Source organism: Schistosoma haematobium, chromosome 1 (assembly GCF_000699445.3).
Source record: "Schistosoma haematobium chromosome 1, whole genome shotgun sequence".
Classification (NCBI taxonomy): Eukaryota; Metazoa; Platyhelminthes; class Trematoda; order Strigeidida; family Schistosomatidae; genus Schistosoma; species Schistosoma haematobium.
In genome coordinates this window covers 41913483-41938167 of record NC_067196.1, presented here as the reverse complement: position 1 = coordinate 41938167, position 24685 = coordinate 41913483, and the positions used below count along the sequence as shown (strand labels likewise).

Below are 24685 nucleotides of genomic sequence, written 5' to 3'. Positions count from 1 at the left end.
TAATTAAATAAAAGTTTTAAAATTCACCTATCACTATCAAATATGTTACTATGTATATCTCCAGGAAGTATATGGATTTATTGATCTATAATAAACTTATTATCTAAATGTAACAAAGCTACACTATACATAAACTTAAATCAATACTGACCTAACATTTTAACAGTAACATATATGATAGCTTTTAAGGGAAATAAGAAAAGTAATGGATAATACAATATATTCCAATAACAAAAAATAACTGACCCATGCAAAAATGTGATAAAGTTCACATGTACATTTATTTATGATTTATCCATTAGATAAAAATCCATAATATCTTTAAATGGATTCAAGCGTTTGTATGAATTTTATAAGGAATAGATTATTACTGTGTGTAAATTATTCAAACATATGTTATTGTTACAAGCCACGTTTATTCTATATATATATATATATATATATATATATATATATATATATATCACTAGTTAAAAGCATATGTTCTTTCAATAGAATCAACTGCGATGTAGATCTATTAGAAACGTAATGTTTAGTAAAGATTTACTGAATCGTAAGTTAATTTTCATTCATAACATAGTTGTAAGTATCCTGTTAGCAAAACTCCAAATGTTTTACAATAAAAGAATGTAAAATTATTCTAGAATTTATAGATGATCATTTTATATTTCATTAAGTTATGTACTAAGAATATTGTGGTTTCTTCAAGAATTTCATATAAAAAACAAACAAAGAAACAGAGTTTAATAAAAAAAATTTATTATCTACTTAAGAAAGTTTTATTGTTTTAATGATTTATGTAAGGACACAGTTTCTAGTGTATCATTTGTATATTTAGTTACTTATTTGTTTATTTACTTGTCATTAATATACGTTAGTAATCTTATTTTATACTTACTTACGCCTGTTACTCCTCGTGAAGGAGCATATGCCGCTCACCAGCATTCTCCATCCAACCCTGTCCTTGGCAATCCTTTCTAGCTTCTTCTAGTTGTTATTCTTTCTTTTCATATCTGCTTCTATTTCCCGACAATCTTACTTTATAGTAATATGTTAAATTCCCTTCAGTATTGTTATATATATAACTAAATACATGATCACTATTACTTACTGACCCAATAAACTTTGAATGGATCACCATCATCATCATCTTTATATCAATCAACATTGATTTCATCAAATAATCCTTAGAAAAAAAGAATGATGTGATTAAGTATATATCGAATAGTTTTAAATTAAATTATTTTATTAAATATCGTAAACAGTTTTAATCTAAATAATTAGTAACATAAATGTTTTCAATGGTGGTCTAGCTTCAACTGACTCATGAGTTCAATCTGTGAAAATAAATGTAATTGATTTGTATTGATTTTTGTGCGAAATTGTTTTTTGGCTGATTATTATCTAATTAATATTTATAAGTACTTACTTAATTACACCTGTTACTCCTAATGGAGCACAGGCCACCGGCCAACATTTTCCAACCCACTCTGTCCTGAGCCTTCCTTCCTAGTTCTATACAATCCTTGTTCATTCTCCTCATGTCTGTCTCCATTTCTCGACGTAATGTGTTCTTTGGTCTTCCTCTCCTCCTTTGACCCTGAGGATTTCATGTGGGGGCTTGCCATGTGATGCAGTTGGATGCTTTCCTCAATATGAAACCTATCCACTTCCAGCGTTTTATCCTCTTCTGGAATCTGCTTTGTTCTCTCCCACAGTAGGTTGCTGCTGATAGTGTTTGGCCAACGGATCCAAAGTATTTTGCGTAGACAACTGTTAATGATCACTTGTATCTTCTGGATGATGGCCTTCGTAATATTTATAAGTAGTCAATAGATAATTATTCTGAACACTTTATATTTTCAAAAAAATATTCCTTCTTTTTCATTTATTAATTTATCGAGCTTTGAAGTTCTTGAGATTTGGTTGTCTAGCCTTTTGACTAGATTTGTGTCCATTTGTTTGTAAACACTTTTATCCTCGAATAGTTTTTCGACTTTCATGATAAATTCCTCCTTGTCCATAAGCACTATAGTGCATCGTTTGCCTGCTGGAACCATGACAATATATTCTCTAGTTCTGATTTCCTTTAAAGCTGTTTTGTTCTAGTGAAGTTAGTTAAGTGTTGTTTTTCTCCCATCAAGTTAGCGGTAATATGTTTTGCCTTATATCCTGTTACTTCACTTATTCTGTCAGTTTTGAGGCGTCATTTGTACCATAGTTTAATCCTTTTTCGAGTAGGTGTTCTTCTTTGTTTGTTGGGGGTGGCTTTGAAAGGTTGACCACACAGTTGTTTGTGTTTCCTTCCGTTGTCGGTTTTGAAATCTTGATTAATCAGAAAGTGTACAATTAATTAATCATGGTTTATGGATGTTATTTGAAAATCGATTATGGATATTTATTGAATTCGGATTATGCTATTATTAATCTAAAGTGAATTGGCATTGAACATTCTTCCTTTTGAGATAGTGGAGATTTGTAGCTGAAGGGTATGATTTTGGTGAAGTTTTGTTCTCTGAACTGAATTGTTTGATCGTGAAGTTTTCATAGTTCTTCTGAACTACTTCATCATCACAAACATCAAGTAGAAGTGAAATGTTCGAATTTTTCCAGATATGACTCGCAGCTTGCCCTGTAGACCTCGATCATGATTGGTTATTGTTGACCTTCCTTGCAGAATGACTTTTGTTATTTTGGAAAATTCAGTTTTGAGAGACTTATTTTCTAGAAATTTCAGTTGACTTGTTTGTGGAGGAATAAGTGTTAAATAATGTTTGTTCTAACACGAATATCTTATTTTTTTCATCATCATTCGTTGATAAGAATTTTCCAGTTCATGGTTCTTTCATTTTTTAACGAAAATTTCCCATTAAATTATATATATATATATAATTGATTCACTGGAAATTATACAGAAAACAGTACCTAAACTCCATTAAACGAATTAGAATATTTTTCTTCAACTACGAAGATATTTAAAGCTTCATTAACATGTTCACTTAGTACTGTTTGGCTTGCATCTTCCAATTAAGGTTTTTGAAGTCAGTGGTACTGGGTTCGATTCCCAGAGTGAACACCAACTCTGAGATGCAGGAATATCCAGCTGACGAGTCCCTAATATCACGAAACGCACTTCCTGGATTTCACCACTTGCCACTATCCATTATTCACTAACATGTCACTGAACTAACTCAATCAATGATTGATTTACTTTCTTAAACGACTTTGACAACAATTGTCCTTCAACTGTAATATTTTTTTAAAAAACTATTACTATATTTCATTATGTATTTGAATAATCGAAAATAGATTAGATTGCCAGTTAACAAGTGAACCATTTACTTCAATAGCACTTTACATGTTTCTTTTGACCATTTTATACCGTAACATTTACATGATAAATACGGGTATCTTTTTCATTAAAGCCTTGAAATCACATGATGTTAATCTTGTTTTTAATGAGTACTTATTATGAGATCTTGTATTATTTTCTATCAGTTTACTATTTTTTTTTATATTTCAAACGTGGGTATGAACGAAACTGTAATTGGTGTTCATGTAAATTTGACACAAATGAAAAATAGTTTCCCATGTGTCGAACTTGCAAGACGTTTTAAATCATTAAAGAAATCATGTAGATACTAACTATACCATATTTCTTCAGAGATATCTAGGTAGTTTTAATTAAGTCTTTTCTACTGATCAAAATCCACTGATCCAAAAATTTGTGAAATTATGCTTAGGTAACATGTGTGTGAAGTAAAAAGCTTAGGAAAAACCCTATAGATTTATGTTGGATAGATTGATGTTTTAACAAAAGTTTATTAAGAAGTAACGTTTATCATAAAGGTTAGTAGTTTTGAAAAAAATACACCATATGATATTTTGTTCTGTTAGTGAGTTCTAAACAAAACCTTTGAGAATTTGTCACATAATAATGTTGCAAGGCTGAGCCACATAAGAACGTAATCATTATGTTATAAGATTAGTTTACTCAAGTATGCAGGTGATAAATAGTACTTTGACAACATTAAAGATCAGAGTTAAAATACCGTATAAAGAGAAATAATTTAGTTCCGTCAACTAGTTTCATCTACTGTTGTCTCATTTAGCCATTTCTTCTGAATATTCTTGAATACTGATTTTATATTCAAGTTTTATCACTGATAGAATCAAATACAGTCAGTAGGTAGATAAATTACTCATTTAAGTTATTTAAATTCATTGTTTTCTCATTACAAATTTAGTCTGAACTAAAATTCACAGTGATGTACCTAATACATCCAAGATAGTTAAATATGTAGTGTCGGTTACTATATTAAGCTCATATAACTTATTCTAACTTCTGAACAGACAAATTTATCCATTCTTCTCAAGCTACATTTTGACCTTATTAATGATTTGCTTAACAACCATGACTTTTTATATGAGCGTATGTGTATGCACTTCTTATCTCATTCATCACGTCTGTAACTTATTGTCGTGTGACTATAAATATTGATTAACGCTTGATTAAATGGAGTCGGATCACACGCTTACTTTACCGCTCATCATTTTGTTTCATTTCACTCTTTCTACTTTGCTTCATTTGAGTAAGTGTTCACTTTTGAACATTCACACCTATAGAATTTCATGTAAGATGTATACTATATGGTTAGTAAATAACTTTTGTTTCCATGTTGTCACAGAGTATTCTCTTTATTTCTTAACTTAATTAAACCTCATTTTAACAATCCATAGTTTTAGAATTGGACAACATGGTTAACTTGTATTTTATTGAAAATAAAAATGGTTTCGAATATTATTGATTATCATATTGTTATCATGATTGTTTTGTAAAAAAAATTATCCCAATCATTTAGTTAAAATAAATATGACCCAGTTTTGAAAACATCTGGTATTTACTTTACACTTGAAATCTCATTAGATAAATAAATAAATAAAAGATGAGTAAAATCTATGATGGTTTCTCTACTTTAACTTAATAGAATCTATTCATGTTTGAAAATAATAAGTGCCGAAAAATCTATTTACTTATTAGATAGTTTACCTTTTGAATTTGTAGACTTTAACCTTAGTTGATTTGTATTTGTCTACTTCTAGTGACCTTTCTTCATGTTTGGTCAGATCAACTCTACCATTATCTTCAATAAAGGGTTTTGGAGATTGTTCAGTCTTGATTGAGATCATGAATAGATCAATGTTAGACCACCATTGAAAACCTACTGTTATGTTGTTAGCCATTGTTCATCGAAATGAGAAAATGTTTTTAGTAGGTCTATTCTAATTAAAGTTGGGTTACTAATAACTTTAAATCTACACAACACATTTCTGCCCCTAAACAAACAGAGTACTTTCTCTCACATTCAACTATTGTGAGCCGTGATATTTGATAAATGTTTGTCCATTTCAACAACATTGCTACAGATATTCAGTTATTCATAAGGACAGCCATGATCAGATTCGGAGAAACAGAAGATTAATAAGCAGAACTAGATTTAACTCAGAAATCGACTGATTGAGGTTACCTCCAGATTAGATATCTCTCATATTACCATCACAGTAAGTGCAAAATATGAATAGTGCTTTTATAGGTAACGTGCCATTACCAGTTCATTTTCAATTTACCTTATCTTTCTGGGGTAACAATTTCACTGTAAATTTTTTTATCTAGACTGCTTCAGAAATTTATATATGTGAGGTCAGATTTAATTTTACATGTTTTACAATAGTCTACATACAATTTTACCTTGTTTGATCAACAATGAGCTAGTTTTTCAAACAAGTTGAGATGCCCTGTAATAGTATGTAAATAATCTTGTAGCCAAAGCTAACAGTTAAAACAGTGTTTTGGGACGTAACCGATGTTGTGTGTAATTTTCGAGCCAGGTTTCTAACTCCATCCGCTCCCCAGAATTCAACAATTCGGTAGTTTATCAATGCCGACTAAATATATAGCTTCAAAACCTTAAGTTTTCATCTTTAGAGGTGACTTCCTTTTATGCCAATTAGTTATTTTCAGTATCAGCGAAATAGTTTATCATCTCTGTCAGTTTATTAGAGCACAACACATATATATTCTGAGTGCGATTCTTCAAAAGCTAACCAGTAAATACAAACTATGTTAGTCATTCAAATGATAAAGTGTCGTTAAGCTAACTTGTTTATCACACAAATTATACAATTACACAATTAATTTACTCATTAATTTGTTGTTATGTATTTATCTTACTATTGAATAGGTTGATGTAAAACATCTAGCATCACAATGTGAAGAGTCTATTGTTGCGATTCAAGTGAAAAATTGATTTTCATTGTCTACACTAAAGGAAAAGAATTCTGAACATTATATACAATTAGTCAGTTTTTATAAATCGAAATTAATTTTTACAAACCTTTTTTATACATTAATTATAGGTTACATTATGTCTTCCGTTAAAAGAACTAGGCACAAAATAAATTTCTATCACGTAAATACCGCGAATTTGATTGTTGAAGTATCCGTACATCGTTCCAGTTTATTTCAATAGGTTTTGTCCAGTTAAATATACTAAAAAGAAGTTAATGAAGAATAATATACTCTCAGTTTGCTTCAAGATGAAACAGCATGTTTAGGATGATTGATGATCATTCATTGTTTTTTCGAAATAATGTAATCAACATAAGCTACAATTACACGAAGTCAATTAAGTCATTTTGTAGACGAAATAGTCCGTCAAGTAGAGTACAACGAAAGAAATTTTAAATGGTATGTATTATATTGATTTATTTACACAATGAGAAACCCTGGTATAATCCCGAAAATGGCATTTGCTGGAAGTTTATAGTCCTCGAGGTTGGCATTGTAGATTTCAGAATCCTAATGGATATTTATAATTTCAAGATATACTAGTATCATTATATTTCCTTACAAAATTAATTCTTAACTAAAATATTATTCGAAACTACTACCTAAACATGTGGTAAACATTTTCTCTCAACCTAAGTTATCCTCAACATAACTTGTTGGTCGCAAAAACAACTGAAACCTGTACAAATGATTGATAGTTTTCATTAAGTTTCAATAAACAAATGATATTAATGACAGGTAAAGATAAAAGTGACAACAAAGCCGCAAATCCAACATTTCTATTCATCCAACTTTGAATATTTAGTTATGACCACTAAGATGATTTTTTTTATCGACCGAATGAAATTAGTTTTTTCTCGTTAAAAATAATCGTCGGTATCATACTTACTTACCTACCTACGTCTGTTACTCCTAATGGAGCACAGGCCACCGGCCAGAATTCTCCAACCCACTTTGTCCTGAGCCTTCCTTTCTAGTTCTATACAATTCTTGTTCATTCTTCTCATGTCTGTCTCCATTTCTCGACGTAGTGTGTTCTTTGGTCTTCCTCTCCTCCTTTGGCCCTGAGGATTTCATGCGAGGGCCGTTCCGCTCATCCACATCTGCATCGGATCCACTGTGCTCATCAATGATACTGCTCAGATATGTGAAGCTTTTTATATCTTCCAAATCTTCTCCGTCAGTTGTGATTGGATTGGTGCATGCTGTGTTGTATAGGAGAATCTTGCTTTTCCCTTTGTGCATATTGAGACCTACTGTTGTTGAAGCTGCTGCAACCCTGATCGTCTACTGCATTTATTGTTGCGTTTGTGATTGGAGGGCCAGATCATCTGCGAAGTCTAGATCGACCAGTTGCGTTCAAATTCATACTAAGGAATGCTAATGTAAAGTAATAGGAGTAATTATAATCTTCAAAATATCTCAGCTTTTGATTCCTTCAATATTCAGGAATTTATATCAGGTAAAGAAAATGTTTGATTTTAACTTATTGCAAAAGGTATTTTTTCCAACCTTTACCATTGTAAAAAATTTTAGTCAGAAATCAGCAATTTCACACAATAGACACAAGTAACATTCGATTTGTATATTTCAGTTTCATTTTGTTGTTTTGTTCTGATTATAGTTAATAATAGATTATAGACATTATTTTGATAAACTAAAAAAGCAAAAATAAAAAAATTAATAACAAACCTGTCAAATGGATCAATGTGGTTTATTTAATTGAACCAATAGAAACGTTACTGTTCTGTGATTGGTTACAATTGTGAGAAATAATCAACAGAGTTCACTAATTATACTGTAGATTATAATGTATTTGTAATATTTTGGGATGTAAACAAATCTCTTAAAATCTATTTCTTTGTTTATACAATAAATTGTTATTTTTACTGGTGGAACAAAGCAAATGAATTACCTGTAGTAGTTGTTGTTGTACTACTATTTATATACACTAATGAATTGATTAAATTATGTTATTATCGACTGTTTGAAATCATTGAAAGTTAAATGTATATATATTTCTAATACAAAATGAAATCAGCATTATTAGAAGCACAGATTGTAGAAGAAACTAACACACATCACTATAATCATACATTACAAGGATATGATGATTTCTGTTCTAATGTTCCTCCATTAACATCAAGTGGATATTTAGAAGCAATGATTCAATATGTTAAATATTGTGTTGACGGTAATCATAATGAAGAAATGTTACAAATTTTAACTATAGAACTAACAGAGTTAAATCTTCATAATTTATTAAAATTGAATGAATTAATTATACTAATTTGTATATATACAACAATGATTCTTTTTGGATCATGTGGTTCATTACTTGTTGTATACACAGTTATCAGAAAGCCTAAAATGCGTACACCACGTAATTTATTTATTGTAAATTTAGCAATAAGTGATTTAATTTTATGTTTATTTACACAACCATTTAATTTACTACGTATATTGTATTGGCACTATGATTGGAAATTAGGTCAGATTATGTGTAAATCTGTTGCCATGGGACAAGCAGCAAACATATTTGTTTCTACAATCAGTATTATTGCTATTGCATTAGATCGTCTACAAGTAAGTTTCTCTGGAAAAATATAACTTGTTATTTTAACAAAATGTCATGTTTATTGTGCATTGCAATTTTCTTTCAGGAAGCATTGAATAAATGTGAGGACAGAAGAAAATATTCAAGTCTAGCCATTACGAAACAAATAGTTATTATAACCTATGATGATCGTTTGATCTATGAATTTATGGAATATATAACCAGTAAATTAATCCATTCTAAACTATAGTGTTTAATTGACTTTGTGTAGATGAATTGACTAGCATTTGACTTTATTCACAGGGATAAAATTAATTGTAAAGCCCATAAAAAACACTTTCTAATTATTAGTCATCAAACGTTTAATAATTATTACAGACATCGTTCTAAAACGTGGTTACGAAGTCAATCAGCTTTTTTTAGCAAATAAATGTCATTAGAATTTTTAAATGTATTATACACTTCACAGATTGTCTGAACGCTCATAAAATACCATAAATTATACCTTTAAAATAGTTCATTAGTCATCATTTAAAATATGGTTTTATGCCAATGTTTCAGATTTCACGGAGACATTTTCCATAAATATGTTTGATAGATTTTACACATCTTTACTAATGTATAAATTAATCAGAGCCGACGAGTAACGTTTGAATTTCTAAGATTTACGAAAGTATGGTTAAGCTCACGCGTGCGAGAACGATAGGTCCTGGATTCGAATCTCGCAGGAGGCGAGATAGTGGATCCGCACTGCCAAGGAGTCCCACAGTAGGGCGAAACGGCCGTCCAGTACTTCCAAGTTTTCTATGGCGTTCTGGCTTCGATTGACTCATGATCTGGACTATTAAAATTACTATAATAACCACAAAACCCCTTCTGATATCAAAGTATGAATTGTTTGTTATAAATTGGTCGTATGAAAAAATAGAGTAACATAGTTTGGTTTTCAGTAGTGTATTCATTATTAATCTTCTTGTTTATCTTTAGTTACAATCTATTTAAATTTTAATACAGAGTATAAAGTACATAATCCAAACAAGTTTATCTGTGTACTGTATGAGTACGAAAAGATCATTATTATTTACCGTTTCAATTAATAGTTAATTCTTCTAATTATTACTAATCATCATTTGGTTCCTTATAACACTTATCTATTATCAGTTGTATACTTTTTTCTGAATTAGTCACTTTTTATATTTCATAAGCTTAATTTGGTAAAAGTTGATTTTTGAAAATTATTCTTCTCTAATATATTCCTTACGAACCAATAGATTATAAAGATAATTATTCATATTACATTTCAATTTTATGAGTAAATGTTCACTGTATATTGACTAATTTGCTTTAAATAGATTGGAAATTGTTAATTACTAGGTCAAGATGAAATCAATGCTTTGGTTAAAAATTTATTTGTATAATTGTTGAAATATGTGATGAGTAATGTAGTCAATAATAAAAATAGATGTTATAATCTATGAGAAATATAAGTCAGAATATATCCACAAAACGTGGATTAAATGCAAGTTTTCCATGGTAGTCTAGCGTCAATTGACTGATGATATCAACCATTGAAACTACTAAAATCTCCACAAAAACCCTTCTGATATTGTTATTAGAAGTGAAAGACTTTAGTTCTTATTATTTAAGTAGAAGACTTTCAGTCAGTCAGTTACAACGTAGGACCAGGCACATATGTGCATCGACTCACGTAGCCACACCTCATTAGCACAACAAGATGGACACGAAATTCATAGAAGTAGTTAGTTCAATAGTGGTAATGTATAAAAGAAGATTGCATATAACGGTGTAGTACAGGAATAAAGAATTAATACGTAGAAAGATGTGAAATGATTTTAATCTCATAGTTTAAGGGAAGATAGAGAGTGTATACACCTACGCCATTATGATCAATTCTGAGCCATGTCACCAAGAATCTCCAACCATTGGTTACGATAGTCACGCGGACCCCAACCAAATAGTCTGCAGCTATCAACATGGCTCAGACCAGAAGTTAGTGACTTCAAGCAGTGATGCCACGTTTTGATTTGGTCGTTATCAACTTTCTTCCAACCATTTCTAACACTAGTCAGCATTGCGCGTCGTGGTAATCGGTGTTCAGACATACGCATCACATGGCACAACCATCTCAGTCGATGAAGAATCACAACCTCATCAACTGATTTACTATCATTCATCAATACTCTACGTCTGACCTCACTTTTACTTACCCGGTGATCCCAGCAGATGCGAGTAATATTTCTAAAACATCTGCGATCAAATATTCGTAGCTTACAAATATCTTCTACTTTTAATGGCCACGTTTCGTAGCCGAGTAGAAGATTTTACATGAGAAAAAAATTATTATTAAATAAGTTTGAATGTTTTCACTTATTTTGATTAGCTGGAATATTTACTGAATAACAACGGAAATTTTATTAGTTTCAATTATGTTAAAATGTCACACAGAAAGGTCTAGTAAATGATTATTGTTATTTAAAAAGAAGACAATCACATTAACTAGATGATTGTAGATAGAAAAACATGAACTAGTCTATTTCAGAATTTATTTTCCCAGTTTTTTCCTAAAATTTTTTTTATTTTTTAAAAGTGTTCAGGTTGATTTCATTTCTTTTAAATATTTTGTTTGTTTATATTTTTCACTGTCATTTTTCTTTTTCTCTTTTTTTAAAAAACAACAATAAATGTCATGAACTTTGTATTTCCGCTTATGATTGTTTAAACTATTTCATTAGTGATTATTTGGTTTAAAAAAATCATGGAATAAACTATATTGAATCTCAATTATGAATATTCATTATTATTATTTTTATTATTATTTCAAATAATGATGAGTTAAGTTTAATCTATTGAAGCTTATACTTTAAGAAAGATACTCCTTTTTGATGGAGTTTTGTTCTCTGAGCTGGATGGTTTGGTCTTCACTATCTCAAAATCATATGAGGATAATACGCTTCTCATTGTCGGAAAATGGGAGAATTTCGCCAAAAGACAGGCTTCCATTCGAGAACAACTATATTTTCTCCATGAAACGACCAAACCATCCAGCTCAGAGAACAAAACTTCATCAAAGTCATCCACGTGAGCTACAAATCTTCTCCACCATCTCAAGATACTCCTTATATATAAGTTTCACATCATTTTTTTTCTTTTTGAATATATTAAAATATAGTTTTAAGAGCATCAATAAGTAGTAAGTTACTACATTGAGCAATGACTAGAAATGGCCAAAATGAACAATTGAAAAATTTTATTATAAATACAACTATTACTATGCATTTTAAAAGAAATTTATGTACAATGTCATAGACTTTCAGTTTAAACATTGATTGTTTAGTTACTGAATCGTTACAAGTTTAATAATGATTATTCATTGGGTATTTCTTAATGTTTGATGTCTTTAAGAAAAGGTTATGTCACTATCAATTGAATTTTTGCCCTTATAAATAACACACACAGAATATGATAAGTTAAATGTAAAACAGAAAGTACAGAACATACAATGATGGATAGTGGATAGCAGTGGAATCCAGGACACGCGTTTCGTCCTATTTGAGACTCGTCAGCTGGATGTATCTGTATCTCAGAGTTGATGTTTACTCTGGGACTCGAACCCAGTACCATTCGCTTCAAACGCCACAGCGTTATCCACTCAGCTACTGAGTCCTGATAGCCACTTGCTTGTGCAATGGGGTGAATTTCAATTCACTTGGTATTGTTTGGCTTGTGAATTAAGGTAATATCGAGGCATACGCACAGTATGCACATATGTCAATAACAGACTGATCAACTGCAATCTTAAACCTCAATGGGAAGATACAAGCCAAACGATACCAAGTGAATTACAACATATACAGTTTGAGAATTTTGTTTTATACTATTATTGTCTTTCAGTTTATAACTATATTATGGCCTGTAACACTTCATATATTCACATACAATCGCCTTTTATTAATCAGGTGTTAGTTTGTTATAAGATGTTATGAATTACATAATTATACATTTACTCTTTACTGTTATATTCATCATACATTTATATTGTCTTGAAGAATTTTTTAATAGACTACATTGAAATTTATATTAAAAGTATATAGTCTATTATGATTGTCAACATAGCGTACAAAATACAACAGATTTCAAAATTAAATCAATTACTACTTAATTTGCCAAAAGGTACAATTATCTTTCATGGACTCAAGAGAATTAATCTATTGTGATTACTACAGGTTTGATGTGAACCTAATCGACAACATAATTATGCATTTAAATTTCTTTTAAATTTTTGGGGTTTTCAATAAACTTTAGATCTTAGATAGTAATTTTCAAATTTTCAATTTTACGTCTAACACTTATATGTTTACACAATTTTTTGTTTCTTTAGAAATATTTAAAATCCGATATTACAGGAAAATATAAATTTTTGGTAGTATTTCATTTATATTCATTTGATTATGAATTGAACATAGAAGTTTTAAACATTCTTATATTATTATCAGAAGGAGGTTTTGTAGAGACTTTAGTAATTTAGTAGTTGAATTCATGAATCGATTAAAGCTAGTCCACCATGGAAAACTTGGTAGTGGAATCCCACTAACAGGTTCATGGATGCACACTGGTGAGGAGTCCCATACTAGGACGAAACGGCCATCCAGTGTTTTTAGGTTTTCTATGGTGGTGTAACTTCAGTTGATTCATGATCTCATCCATTAAAATTACCATAATATCCACAAAACCTTTTCTGATTATTTATATGTTAAATACTGTTTTTGATTGTAAGTCAGAAACATTTTTTTGAAGTAGTGAAAAAGAAATTAATAGGAATTAATTAATAATAATAATAATTTCATGATGATAGCTTTATTAAAGATAGTAATATATCATTGTGTTGAATAAAAATGATTTATCAATATTTTTCCGTCAACCAGTAGGAAGAATGCTAATTTAACACTTAAAAAGGTACAAGTTCATTTTGAACACCTATTCCAACTTATCAGATTATAATTACAATAAATAATGAGTAAATGGTAAAGAAAACTTTAATTAACAAACCAATCATCACTTATTTATTTATTTATTTTGAACCTTCACTGTTACTAACAAAATTACAACTAATATCAGGAGAAATAATTCAATGAAAAATTTATAAAAATGAACTAATATTTCTTTAGATTTAAATTAAAACATACCTTTCTAACAAAAGAAAAATAACATGCTTTATACATTTACCCAGATACAAATCTTTAAATTTCTCATAGAGATTAAACGTACATTTTATTTAATAGAAAATGAAAGAAATTCCTTTGAACTGTTGTTTTTATTTTTGAAAAAAATGAGATGTAATAAACAATTATATCAGATGTAATAAATAAAACAAAAGGTATCTACTAATCTGTTGATTGTGAATTGTTAGCAACTAAGATTTTATGTAGATATTTAAATATATATCTATCTATATCACTAGCCAGTGATGATATGTAAACAGCTGATTTATTATTTTTTTTAGAATTTTTTTCTTTCATGGATAAAAAAGAAAAAAATTTTTTTACTTAAATCTACTTAAATAATGATTTTCAATAAATTTTGTACATAAAATGTCACTGAATTATTAGTATTACTTTTTTTCTAGTAAATTATTTTATTTTATTTAGTGAATCTATTAAGTGCCAATTGGTTGGTAAAAGTGGTTACTGTGAAACATTCGATGTTATTTGTATCGAAGAAATGATGTTGAAAAAGACAAATTTTTAAAATAAATAAATAAATAATAATTTATTCTGAAAAATAATAATTACAGAATTCACGCCAGTTTACAGGCATGATCAATTTGATATAAATAATAACGTTAGACGTGCAGAACAAACATGTGATAAAAGAAAGTTTTAAGCATACTACTTCAGTAGTTGTTTAAGTAGTACATATATTACAGCGATCCAATGCATCAGCCGGGAATTTTTAATATACTAGTGTTAGAATTTATTAGTATAACGCTTATAGAACAATAATATATTGTGTTATATTTTTTATGTTGAGCAAGTTATTTCTTGATTTAACATATATATGCTGAATCAAAATAGCACAGATTTACTTACTTACAACTGTTACTAGCTCCTTGTGGAGGAGCAAAGACTGCCTACCAGCAATGTCCATCCAATCCTTTCTAAGTGTTTACAGTTGTTATTCATCTTTTCATATCTGCTTCCAATTCTCGACGTATTGTATTCTTCAGCCTTCGTCCTTTCCGTCTCCCTTCAGAGTTTCAAGTTAGGGCTTGCCTCGTGATGGGGTTTGGGGATTTTTACAATGTGTGACTTATGCATTCCCTAATTTTTTGTTTTGTCCTATTCCAGAACAGGCTGTTACCGATGGTATCTGGCCAAAGGACAATGAATATCTTGCGTAGATAACTGATCAAAAATACTTGTAATTTTTTGATGATTGTTGTAGTAGCTTTTCAAGTTTCAGCTCCGTACAATAGAAATGTTTTGACGTTCTTATTGAAGATTTGACTTTGATATTCGTTGACAGTTGTTTTCAGTTCCATATGTCCTTCAACTGTTGGAATCCTGGCCTTGTTTTGCCAATCTTCGACTTTACGTCTGCATTGGGTCCTCCGTGTTCATCGATGATGCTTCCCAGGTACGTGAAAGATTCCATATCTCATAGCGTTTCTCTATCAAGTGGGATTTGGTTGGTGTTCTCCGTGTTGTATTTGAGAATCGTGCTTTTTTCTTTATGTATGCTGAAGCCTACCTCTTTAGAGGCTGTTGCTACACTGGTTGTCTTCATCTGCATTTGCTAGTATGTATTGGATAGAAGGGCCAGATCATCTGCATAGTTCAAGTCGTCTAGTTGTATCCAACCTCTACATTGTACTGTGTGCTGTCTGTTAGATGTGAACATTTCACAGAACATACCTATGGTGAAAAATTCACTTCCTATGCCTTAATTTAATGAAAGTTCGGTATATTTGCAAAGCAATTGGTAGATGTTTTAATTAGTTCATTTATTCGACATAAAGAACAACTATGTTATTCAACACGTTTTTATTCAAAACTGTAAAAATAATTGAAAATTTTATATATAGCAATTACTTAATTATGTGCCATCATTTTAATGATCCTTTAAAAATTTGTTTTAAATGACGCGTGTCAAGTAAAAGTAATGATCATCGTACAAATAAAGTTTCTCATCAAGACTTTTATCGGATCTACTTTAAAACAAACCATTAAGGTCAGGTGGAAAACAAATCATCATCCCATCTTCCACTTCAAAGATACTCAAGTCACTGAGACAGTTAACCCTTAAATGAATCCTATAATGATAACTATTTCTCTGAATACAAAAAATCATGACATTGTATTTGACAAAGTCTTGATTGAAGTAATTTCAAATGTAAATAGTTTCCTATCAGTTTTACATTCAAACATAGTGCTCACATGAACTAAACTACATTTAATAACAGGATAGAAAACGTATACAAGTATACAAGTACAAGTGCCAAAATATGTAACACGACATAACTTCAACACATTTCAATTAATGATTACTTTTATCCCCAGGTAGAAGTATCCATGATGTTTGGAATACTTTTATGCTTTCATTAACTACATTAGTGTGATAAAAGTAATTAATTCTACATGTGTTGTGTGTACACGTTCATCTTCATAGGTGGTATTAGTATTATTATTTTCATTTATGTATTCTTAACCATAGTTGATAGCGTTTGTGAATTTGACTACATTATTTCTTTTGATCAATATTTTATTTTAATGCAAAAAATGTGGAAATATCTTTGCTTAATCTATTATAAGTTGCGAAATTCACTTTATTTATTATCCATATTATTTCATATATATATTTGGTAACCATTGTACTTAACAAAAATAAAGAAGGAACGAATTGAGCGAAGAAATTTCTTTTCAATTAGTTTTTCACCACGGCTCTACACTAATATATATATATATATATATATATATATGTTTTACAATAATGATATAATACTCATCGACTGGATACGTCACGTAACAATTACGTCATGACATTTAAATTAACAGAGTAATTGGAAGAAAGAGGATTAATAATATTCAAAGTAATCAAGAAGTTGCTACGTTGCATAATATATGAAAAGAGAAGGAACAGAACTTTTTTAATGGATAGTCAATAGGATAGTAGTTACGTAAGAATCAAGAGATGAATGTTGAGAAGTTATAAAGTTCAAAAGTAACAGAAACAAAATTACAAAAGTTAAAAAAACAGGTGGAAGAAGTATGAAATAGTTCTTATGACGGAAATCTTATATTGATGGCCAGGGCACAGAAAGTGGTTGTACGAATCTCTTCACAAACCGGACCTCTATATATCATAAGCAAATAATTAATGGAGATTGTTTTCTATCCACCGTATACAACGACACCAATTTTTTTTATTAAATAACAGTTTAGGGGTGATAAAATCAATAATAATATTAAAGTACAACAATGTTTAGATACACACATACATATATATAAATTTGGTTGTTAAACGATCATTCACTTGACCGTAACAAACTCTTAACTTATAAGTATAGGTTTGTGGAGATTATTAAGTTTTTGATTGATATCATGAGCTGATTGATGTTAGACCACCATTGAAAACCTGGAATCACTGAACGGCCGTTTCATCTTATTGTGGGACTCCTCTTCAGTGCGTATTCACGATCCTGCTCGTAGGATTCGAACCCAGGGCCTTCAGTCACGCGTTTTAACGCTTAACCACTAAACCACTGAGTTGGCATCCAGTGGTTTTAATGTCTAACCTCAATCAATCCACGAAATTACGCGATCATCTTTACTTATATTCATGATTTTTGCTGAGTAATTTATAATACTTCTTATTTTGTTTTATTTAGTCTACTTTCAGGACGTAATTTTTAATTAAAATACTTTTATTTAAAAATTTTGAAAATTATGATTTACTATTGATATTAATATTATTGGCTAATTTTTGTATAAGAAAAACAAAAATAAAATAAATGAAATGATTGAAACAATGAAATATTTACCAGAGAAAATGTTGTTTTTGTAGAATATACTTAATCTGTTGTGTGTGTGTACTACTTATATCGATCAACATAAGTGTTATGTAATATTAATCAAATATTGAATAACTGTCATTAGAAGACTAAGAAGATCGAATGAAAGAAAACAGAGAAGGAAATGAAAAGGGATTGTGAAATTTAAAAAAATTAGACCGAATGTAAAGAACAATTGATGAAAGATTTTCAAATGAAACATTTAATATATAGTTCTCATATTATATAAAGATATTCTGTAATGTTGTGTGAAACAATAAAATGGTTGTTCCCATTTGAGTCTCGTTCAACACAAGTCTGTTGAACACATTTTCATGTTATGGATAAATGATGAAATGTAAAAAAGTCTAATTAATGCTTAATTAGTAGTTGGATATACTTTGTGAAACACAAAGTAATCGATGGTAAGAATTTTATTCAGTAAACAACTTCAATCAATATTGTTAAGATAATCTGTTAATTATTGGGTCTCTTGTACATGTTAAAAGTTGATATTCATGAAGGAATTCCTATCTTCAACACCAATCACAGTTGAATTCAAACTTACATTTTATTAATCATTGTCTACATACAGTGTTTTACTGATTTACCAAAGAATCCTATGACAATTTTATTCAGCATTGATTTGCAATCAACATAGAGAGTGTGTAATTAGATCATTTTTTGTCCCCATCTTTTTGAATGTAAAATGAACAGCCCTACTGACAAGTATTCTAGCATAACCTATGAGTTTAGCAAATGAGGATTGAGCTCATTTTTTGTTTAGTAAACCATAAGTACCTATGATTTATGTCATTAGATTCAGTTGCGCTAAATACATGTTTCATAACATCGATTTACGATCATATTAAATATTTGTTATAAGTAAATGGTTTTACAGAAAAATGAAAACGCTAGTTAATTGTCACACATTATTGTGTAATAGGAATATATTTAGTGCTTTTCAGTGGACCCAACGAGAGCTCAGTTTCTCAATTTATTCGTAAACATAAAATTACAAGAGTCTTATCTGACTATCGTCTCTTTACTATATATTCGGAAAATAATATTTCAACCGTTCATCCGGTTAATCAATATTGAACATTTTAAAAGGGTACTTTTATGTAAGCTCAACCGCTTTTTTAACAACCAACATCTTGATATTGAAAATATCAAAATAATTCAGAAAATCTATTTCAGTTGATAAGAAAGCCGAGTAGCTGAAACATTTCATTCAATTCTAAATTCCTCTGTCCTCAGTTGAGAGGAAAGTCTGATTGTTCACCCAACATGGACAGTTTATCCAAACAGTCATATTTAATTCTATTCATCTCGCATATTATGAATACACGTACACACAACTTTCATCTCCTCTCATTCACGTTACGAATTTCATATTTTCCACAATAGTTAGGATATGGATGAATGCACATCGTTATGTCACATTCAGAATCACCTTGACCGAAAACAATATTGTGATTTTCATTTTGACTGAACAAAATGTTTTGCATGTTCCGTAATACTATTTAGACTTGCATTATTTTAATTCAGTGTACACAAAGTCACGCAACATCAGGAATTTCAGTTTCCGTTCATTAAGATGACATAAATACTTTTACTTTCTACCCCATCCTCAATTTATTTGAAGTTGTCGTCTAACCTTGTTAATGATACTTACTGTTTTTATTTTATTCATGTAGTTAAGTCATATTGTTAATCACGAAAATATAGATAGAGTGGAAAATAGTATTCGCGTATCGATATAGATAACAAAAAGTAAATAACAATAAACTAACTACATATCTATAACTACTACTCAAACAGAATCATATAAGATCGGACGAGAACCGGTGCTTTCAATGTGGTATAGTCACCGGCATATAAATATAAATAAAATATAAATAATAATTAATTATTTTAACTCAGATTTTAATTTAGTTGTTAAGATTCTGAATAAACTCAACAAAAGATATTGATTTCTAGTTATTCTTCAATTCTTCTTAATAACGAAAACTCCCTTTTTATCAGGATGAATAACTCTGATAAAAACTATCTAGGAAGAAGAAATATGTATCATAAGAGTATCAGACAATATTATGAAAAAAAAGATTGCTGAGATGGAAATCCTAAAGTCTTGAATTTGTATGATTTAATAATTGATTTCTTATGAGTACGCTGAATTCTGAGGTAGAAAATCTTCAAAAAAGATAGATTTTAATCGATTTTATTTTGATTGAATAATTATTTATCATTAAACGTTTGCTTGAATTAATTAAGGCTTCATTAATGAATAGTCATGGAATTGACGATTCAATAATTGTTGACGTTCATATTTAAAAAATAACACCCAATATTATTGATCGAAAATATTACCTCAACCAGCTAAATGTCTATTATTCACTATTATTTCATGATGAATGAAAGCTGGTTAAAGGACACTTGTAACCTATCCATTTACTTATACTAATATATAAGACGAATAAAAGTTGCAGTATATTCCACTATAAAATCTACATCAGTTTGTAACTAAAACATTATGAACAAATGCAATGCATATGCTAAGGAAGCTGTATGAAAAACAATTACACATTACTATTCGTAATACTGGTTGTGTGCAGTTATACTATGAATTGGATTACACTTTGAGAACATTCTTTCACAATGTTTAATAGAATTTCATTCAACGAAACACCCAAAAAATACAACTAAATCTTTTGACACCTGACATTTTAAGACATCCTTCTTGAGTCACATTTTGACCTTGTTAACTTTTGGCTTATTAATCCTGACTGTTTTTATATGGTCGTATGTGAATGAATTGCTTACCCTGTTCATCACATGTCTGTAACGTATTGTTGGTCTGACTATAAATATCAGTTAGCGCTTGGTTAAATCCAGTTGGCTTACATTCCTTTTCTACCACACGCCATTTTGCTTCGTTTCTCAGATCGATTGTTTGTTTGGACCAACGATTGTATGAAATATACTCATTCAAATTTCATTCTCACATTTGACTTCTTTAATACCACCTTTCATTAACGCAGGTCAAGTTGATAATAACATGCGAGGATTGGCGGAGTGTATATTTTGACAGCAACCATTCAATAACAATTTGAAACGATTAAATCGGAGTCAGATTAAGGGTCACTAAAAATGATTGCTTAAAAGGTCATATATTTGTGAAATCTAATTTTGTGATTTTCCTGTATTCTTTTTAGATCCACAAACATTATTTAATAACAATAAGATATCTTTCATTGACATTGTGTGTAGTTACTAATTATTCATCATGTCACGGATAATAGTAACAAAGAATTTCTGGAAACTCTTATAATGTTATCCTTGAAATTAATTCATTATATGATCAACATAATTTTCTTTATCAGATCCAAAACTGATAAATTGCGTCAACAGTTCAATATTAAGACAGATTCACCATTCATCAAATTAATTATATGTATAAACATAAACTCAAAATATATCACTCTACGATATAATGAATTTGAGTTATTTGGGCATTCGAGTGCGAAAAATAGAAACAATGAATTGTGAAGAAAACATTCAATACGTTGATACAAATTCATAAGAAAATAGCATGTTATGAATTTCTTTTTATAAGTCCCTTAATGTAACGTTTTAAACAGTTTAGAAATCGCGACAGATCAAAATAGATTCGGTTTTATTCAACAAATGCTAGAATAGTGATAGTTTCAAGTAGTATTTTGGAAAAAATTTAGAAACTAAATGGATAAGAGAGGATATATAATATACGAATGTAAAACTTAGATCAGAGAACTGTGACCATTTTTTCAGTAGTGACAATATAATGCATTGTAATTGGATATATATATATATATATCTTGAGATGGTGGAGATTTGTAGCTCAGGTGGATGATTTTGATGGAGTTTTGTTCTCTGAGCTCAGGGAATATGGTAATAAGTTAGATGAAAGCAAGCTCTGTAAAGAAACCAATAAATTGATACAACCGATCGAACTGAACAATAGTTGATTTAAATCCTGGGAAAGATGAAAGGTAGAGTGATAATCAGCAATGATATTTTTAATTATCTGAAACTCACTGATTATAATACTCCACAGCTATATTGACATCTCAAAGTACATACATAGTCCTCACTACAATGAATATGAATAGATATCCATAGCATGCACCGGTTAAACAGTTCGTGGAAATCCCTCAACCGTTCAGAAGTTAGATCACCAGACACTAATTTCCATGCTTTTGTCGATCGAATAGCTGATAAAATTGTATCTGGGAACCAAACGATATAATTATATTTCATCTCATTTTTACAAATATATTTTTCAGAGTGATAGTTTGTTTCTAGTGTAAATATTTTGGAAGTAGTAACACTAACATTGATACTCCAAAAAATCACCTAAAAGGACGACCCTGACGTTACACTATGAATTCACAATCCAAATTTAAGAACCAGTATTGCATACAAATCGATAGCGTGGCAACGGGCTTTATACTTCGTTATCTCTCGACAGATGGCTTCATAACTACTCTGGAAAATACTATATTTGGACAAAAATATGATTTCCGTTGCTACAAGTGATAGATAAATGACATACTCATTAAATATAACATGAGGAGAGGTCTCAGTTAAACTTTAGTTACGTTTGTTAGTAATTTAACAAGATGCTACCACCCTGTGTAAAATAATTATCAAAAACATTGCACAACTTTATTAAATGACGTCGTCTAAAAAAATTATCTTTTCTGAACTGTCTTTAGTTTACTTAACAAATTGGATTTTAAGAAATAACTGAGCATCCGGGACAAAAAGTCTAGAGATTGGATAAACCTATTTGAACTTCAGCATGTTAGATTGACACAATAATCATTTTTAAACTAGTGCCTGATTTAGTCTACTGGAAAAGCTTAAATATTTAATCTTCAAAGAGAAATACCTCACTTATAAAAGCTTGATAGGTGATCTTTTATTTTATATTTGATCCGTTTATTTACAATCATATCTGAAGATGAACCAAAATAGTAAAAATGTCAGTTCCGAAAGGACTGAGTCAGTAAGTCATTACCGCCGAATACATGAAACAGCTTTTATTAGTTTGAAACGTAGATAGCATAAAATAAAAGTCCTAACTGTTCAGAAATAACACACTTTAAGCATCATGAAAATAGTAGTTATGATAGTATTATTCTTTAAACTTGTGGTTTCACCACCAATTATGCAAGCTGAAGTTTCAATAATTAATCATGAAACTACAACTGAATATGACATTGTGAAATATTATTAGAATTAGTCGTGAATTTGGGCCCTTTATGTTATTATATACATAATCAAAACATTAGTGAATTAATGAGAATCCATTTTACTACACATATAGGTTATTTATTTACATACATAAGATATTTATTTAGGTATATTTGAGTAATAGAAATGTTGAATAGATAAGAAACTGATAACTGATTCGGTGAATTATGGTTTAGTTATTTGTCATACAACACATCTGTTGTTTGTTTGTGACTATTTTCCACATTATAATTAATAGAATTATTTTAATGTAATGCTATTTTTTAAAAGTATTATTTTTCACTCAGTCAGACAGTCAGTTAGAACGTAGGATCAGGCACATACATGCATCGGTTCAAGTTGCTACACCTCATTAGCACAGAAAGACAAACACCGGATTCATAGAATCAATTAACTCGATGGTGTAATGTATAAAGCGAAGATTTTATGTAAGGATATAATACAGAAAGAAAGAATTAGTCCGTAGAAAGAAAGATATGAAACGATTTTAATCTTATAGTTTCAAGGAAGATAAAGTGTGTATACCCCTACGCCATTGTGATCGATTCTGAGCCATACCACACAGAGTCTCTAACCATTGGTTACAATAGTCACACGGACCCCAACCAAATAGTTTGCATCTACCAATGTGGCTCAGACCAGAAGTTAGTGACTTCAAGCACTGGTGCAACGTTTTGGTTTGGCCGCCCCTAACTTTCTCCCAACCATATGCTATACCTCTAACAGCACTCAAGACCACTGTATTCATAATCAACCTCTTTCTTCACTCCCTGTTATTTTTAAGGATTAAAATGGTTAACTTAACAAGACGAAGACTATTGAATAGATATAATAAATACAAACAAACATAATTGCATGTAAATACTAAATCTCTTCTCATAAATAAAATACAAAACGATTGTTGATTTCATATATCAGTGTAAATAAAAATCATAACTAATCTCAATGATGTTGTAACTTGCTGACCATGCTTTGTATGTTCAGTATTTTAACTCCAAACGTATTTTTATCTTAGTCATTTTGATTTTTAATAGTAATTACTTTTATATTTGATGAATATCACTTTTTGGTGAATCAATTACAGTTAATCACATTTCATAGCTTGTACAAGATTTATCACAAATTCTATACGTTGCAAGGATCAGATAGAACCATGAAAAAATCGACGGTTATGTCTATAGTACATTAGTTATTTACTTGATGCAATTTTTATGACAAATTAAGTACATTACTGTTTTCAACATTTTCAATCGTCATAAGACTGAAAGGATTCATAACCTGTTTTTCAGAATAAAACTAAATGTTGATCCATCCTCCATGTTAATCTTTGATAACAAATATATTGTTTAGAACAAATGATAATAATTGTTAATTTGGAAATGAAACTAGGTAATCGAAGAATATAGAGAAC

The 24685-nt window shown here is 29.8% G+C and overlaps 1 protein-coding gene across 1 annotated transcript in view; it reads left to right on the top strand.

Annotated features, from left to right (window-relative positions):
• Positions 1-8158: 8158 nt before the first annotated feature.
• Positions 8159-24685, top strand: part of MS3_00009840 (uncharacterized protein) — a 34293-nt gene continuing 17766 nt past the window's right edge. Inside the window, exon 1 of the mRNA XM_051218242.1 lies at positions 8159-8935. Coding sequence (XP_051074087.1) covers positions 8381-8935 — 555 coding nt within the window. The 5' untranslated portion in view covers positions 8159-8380. The remainder of the gene's footprint in view (positions 8936-24685) is intronic.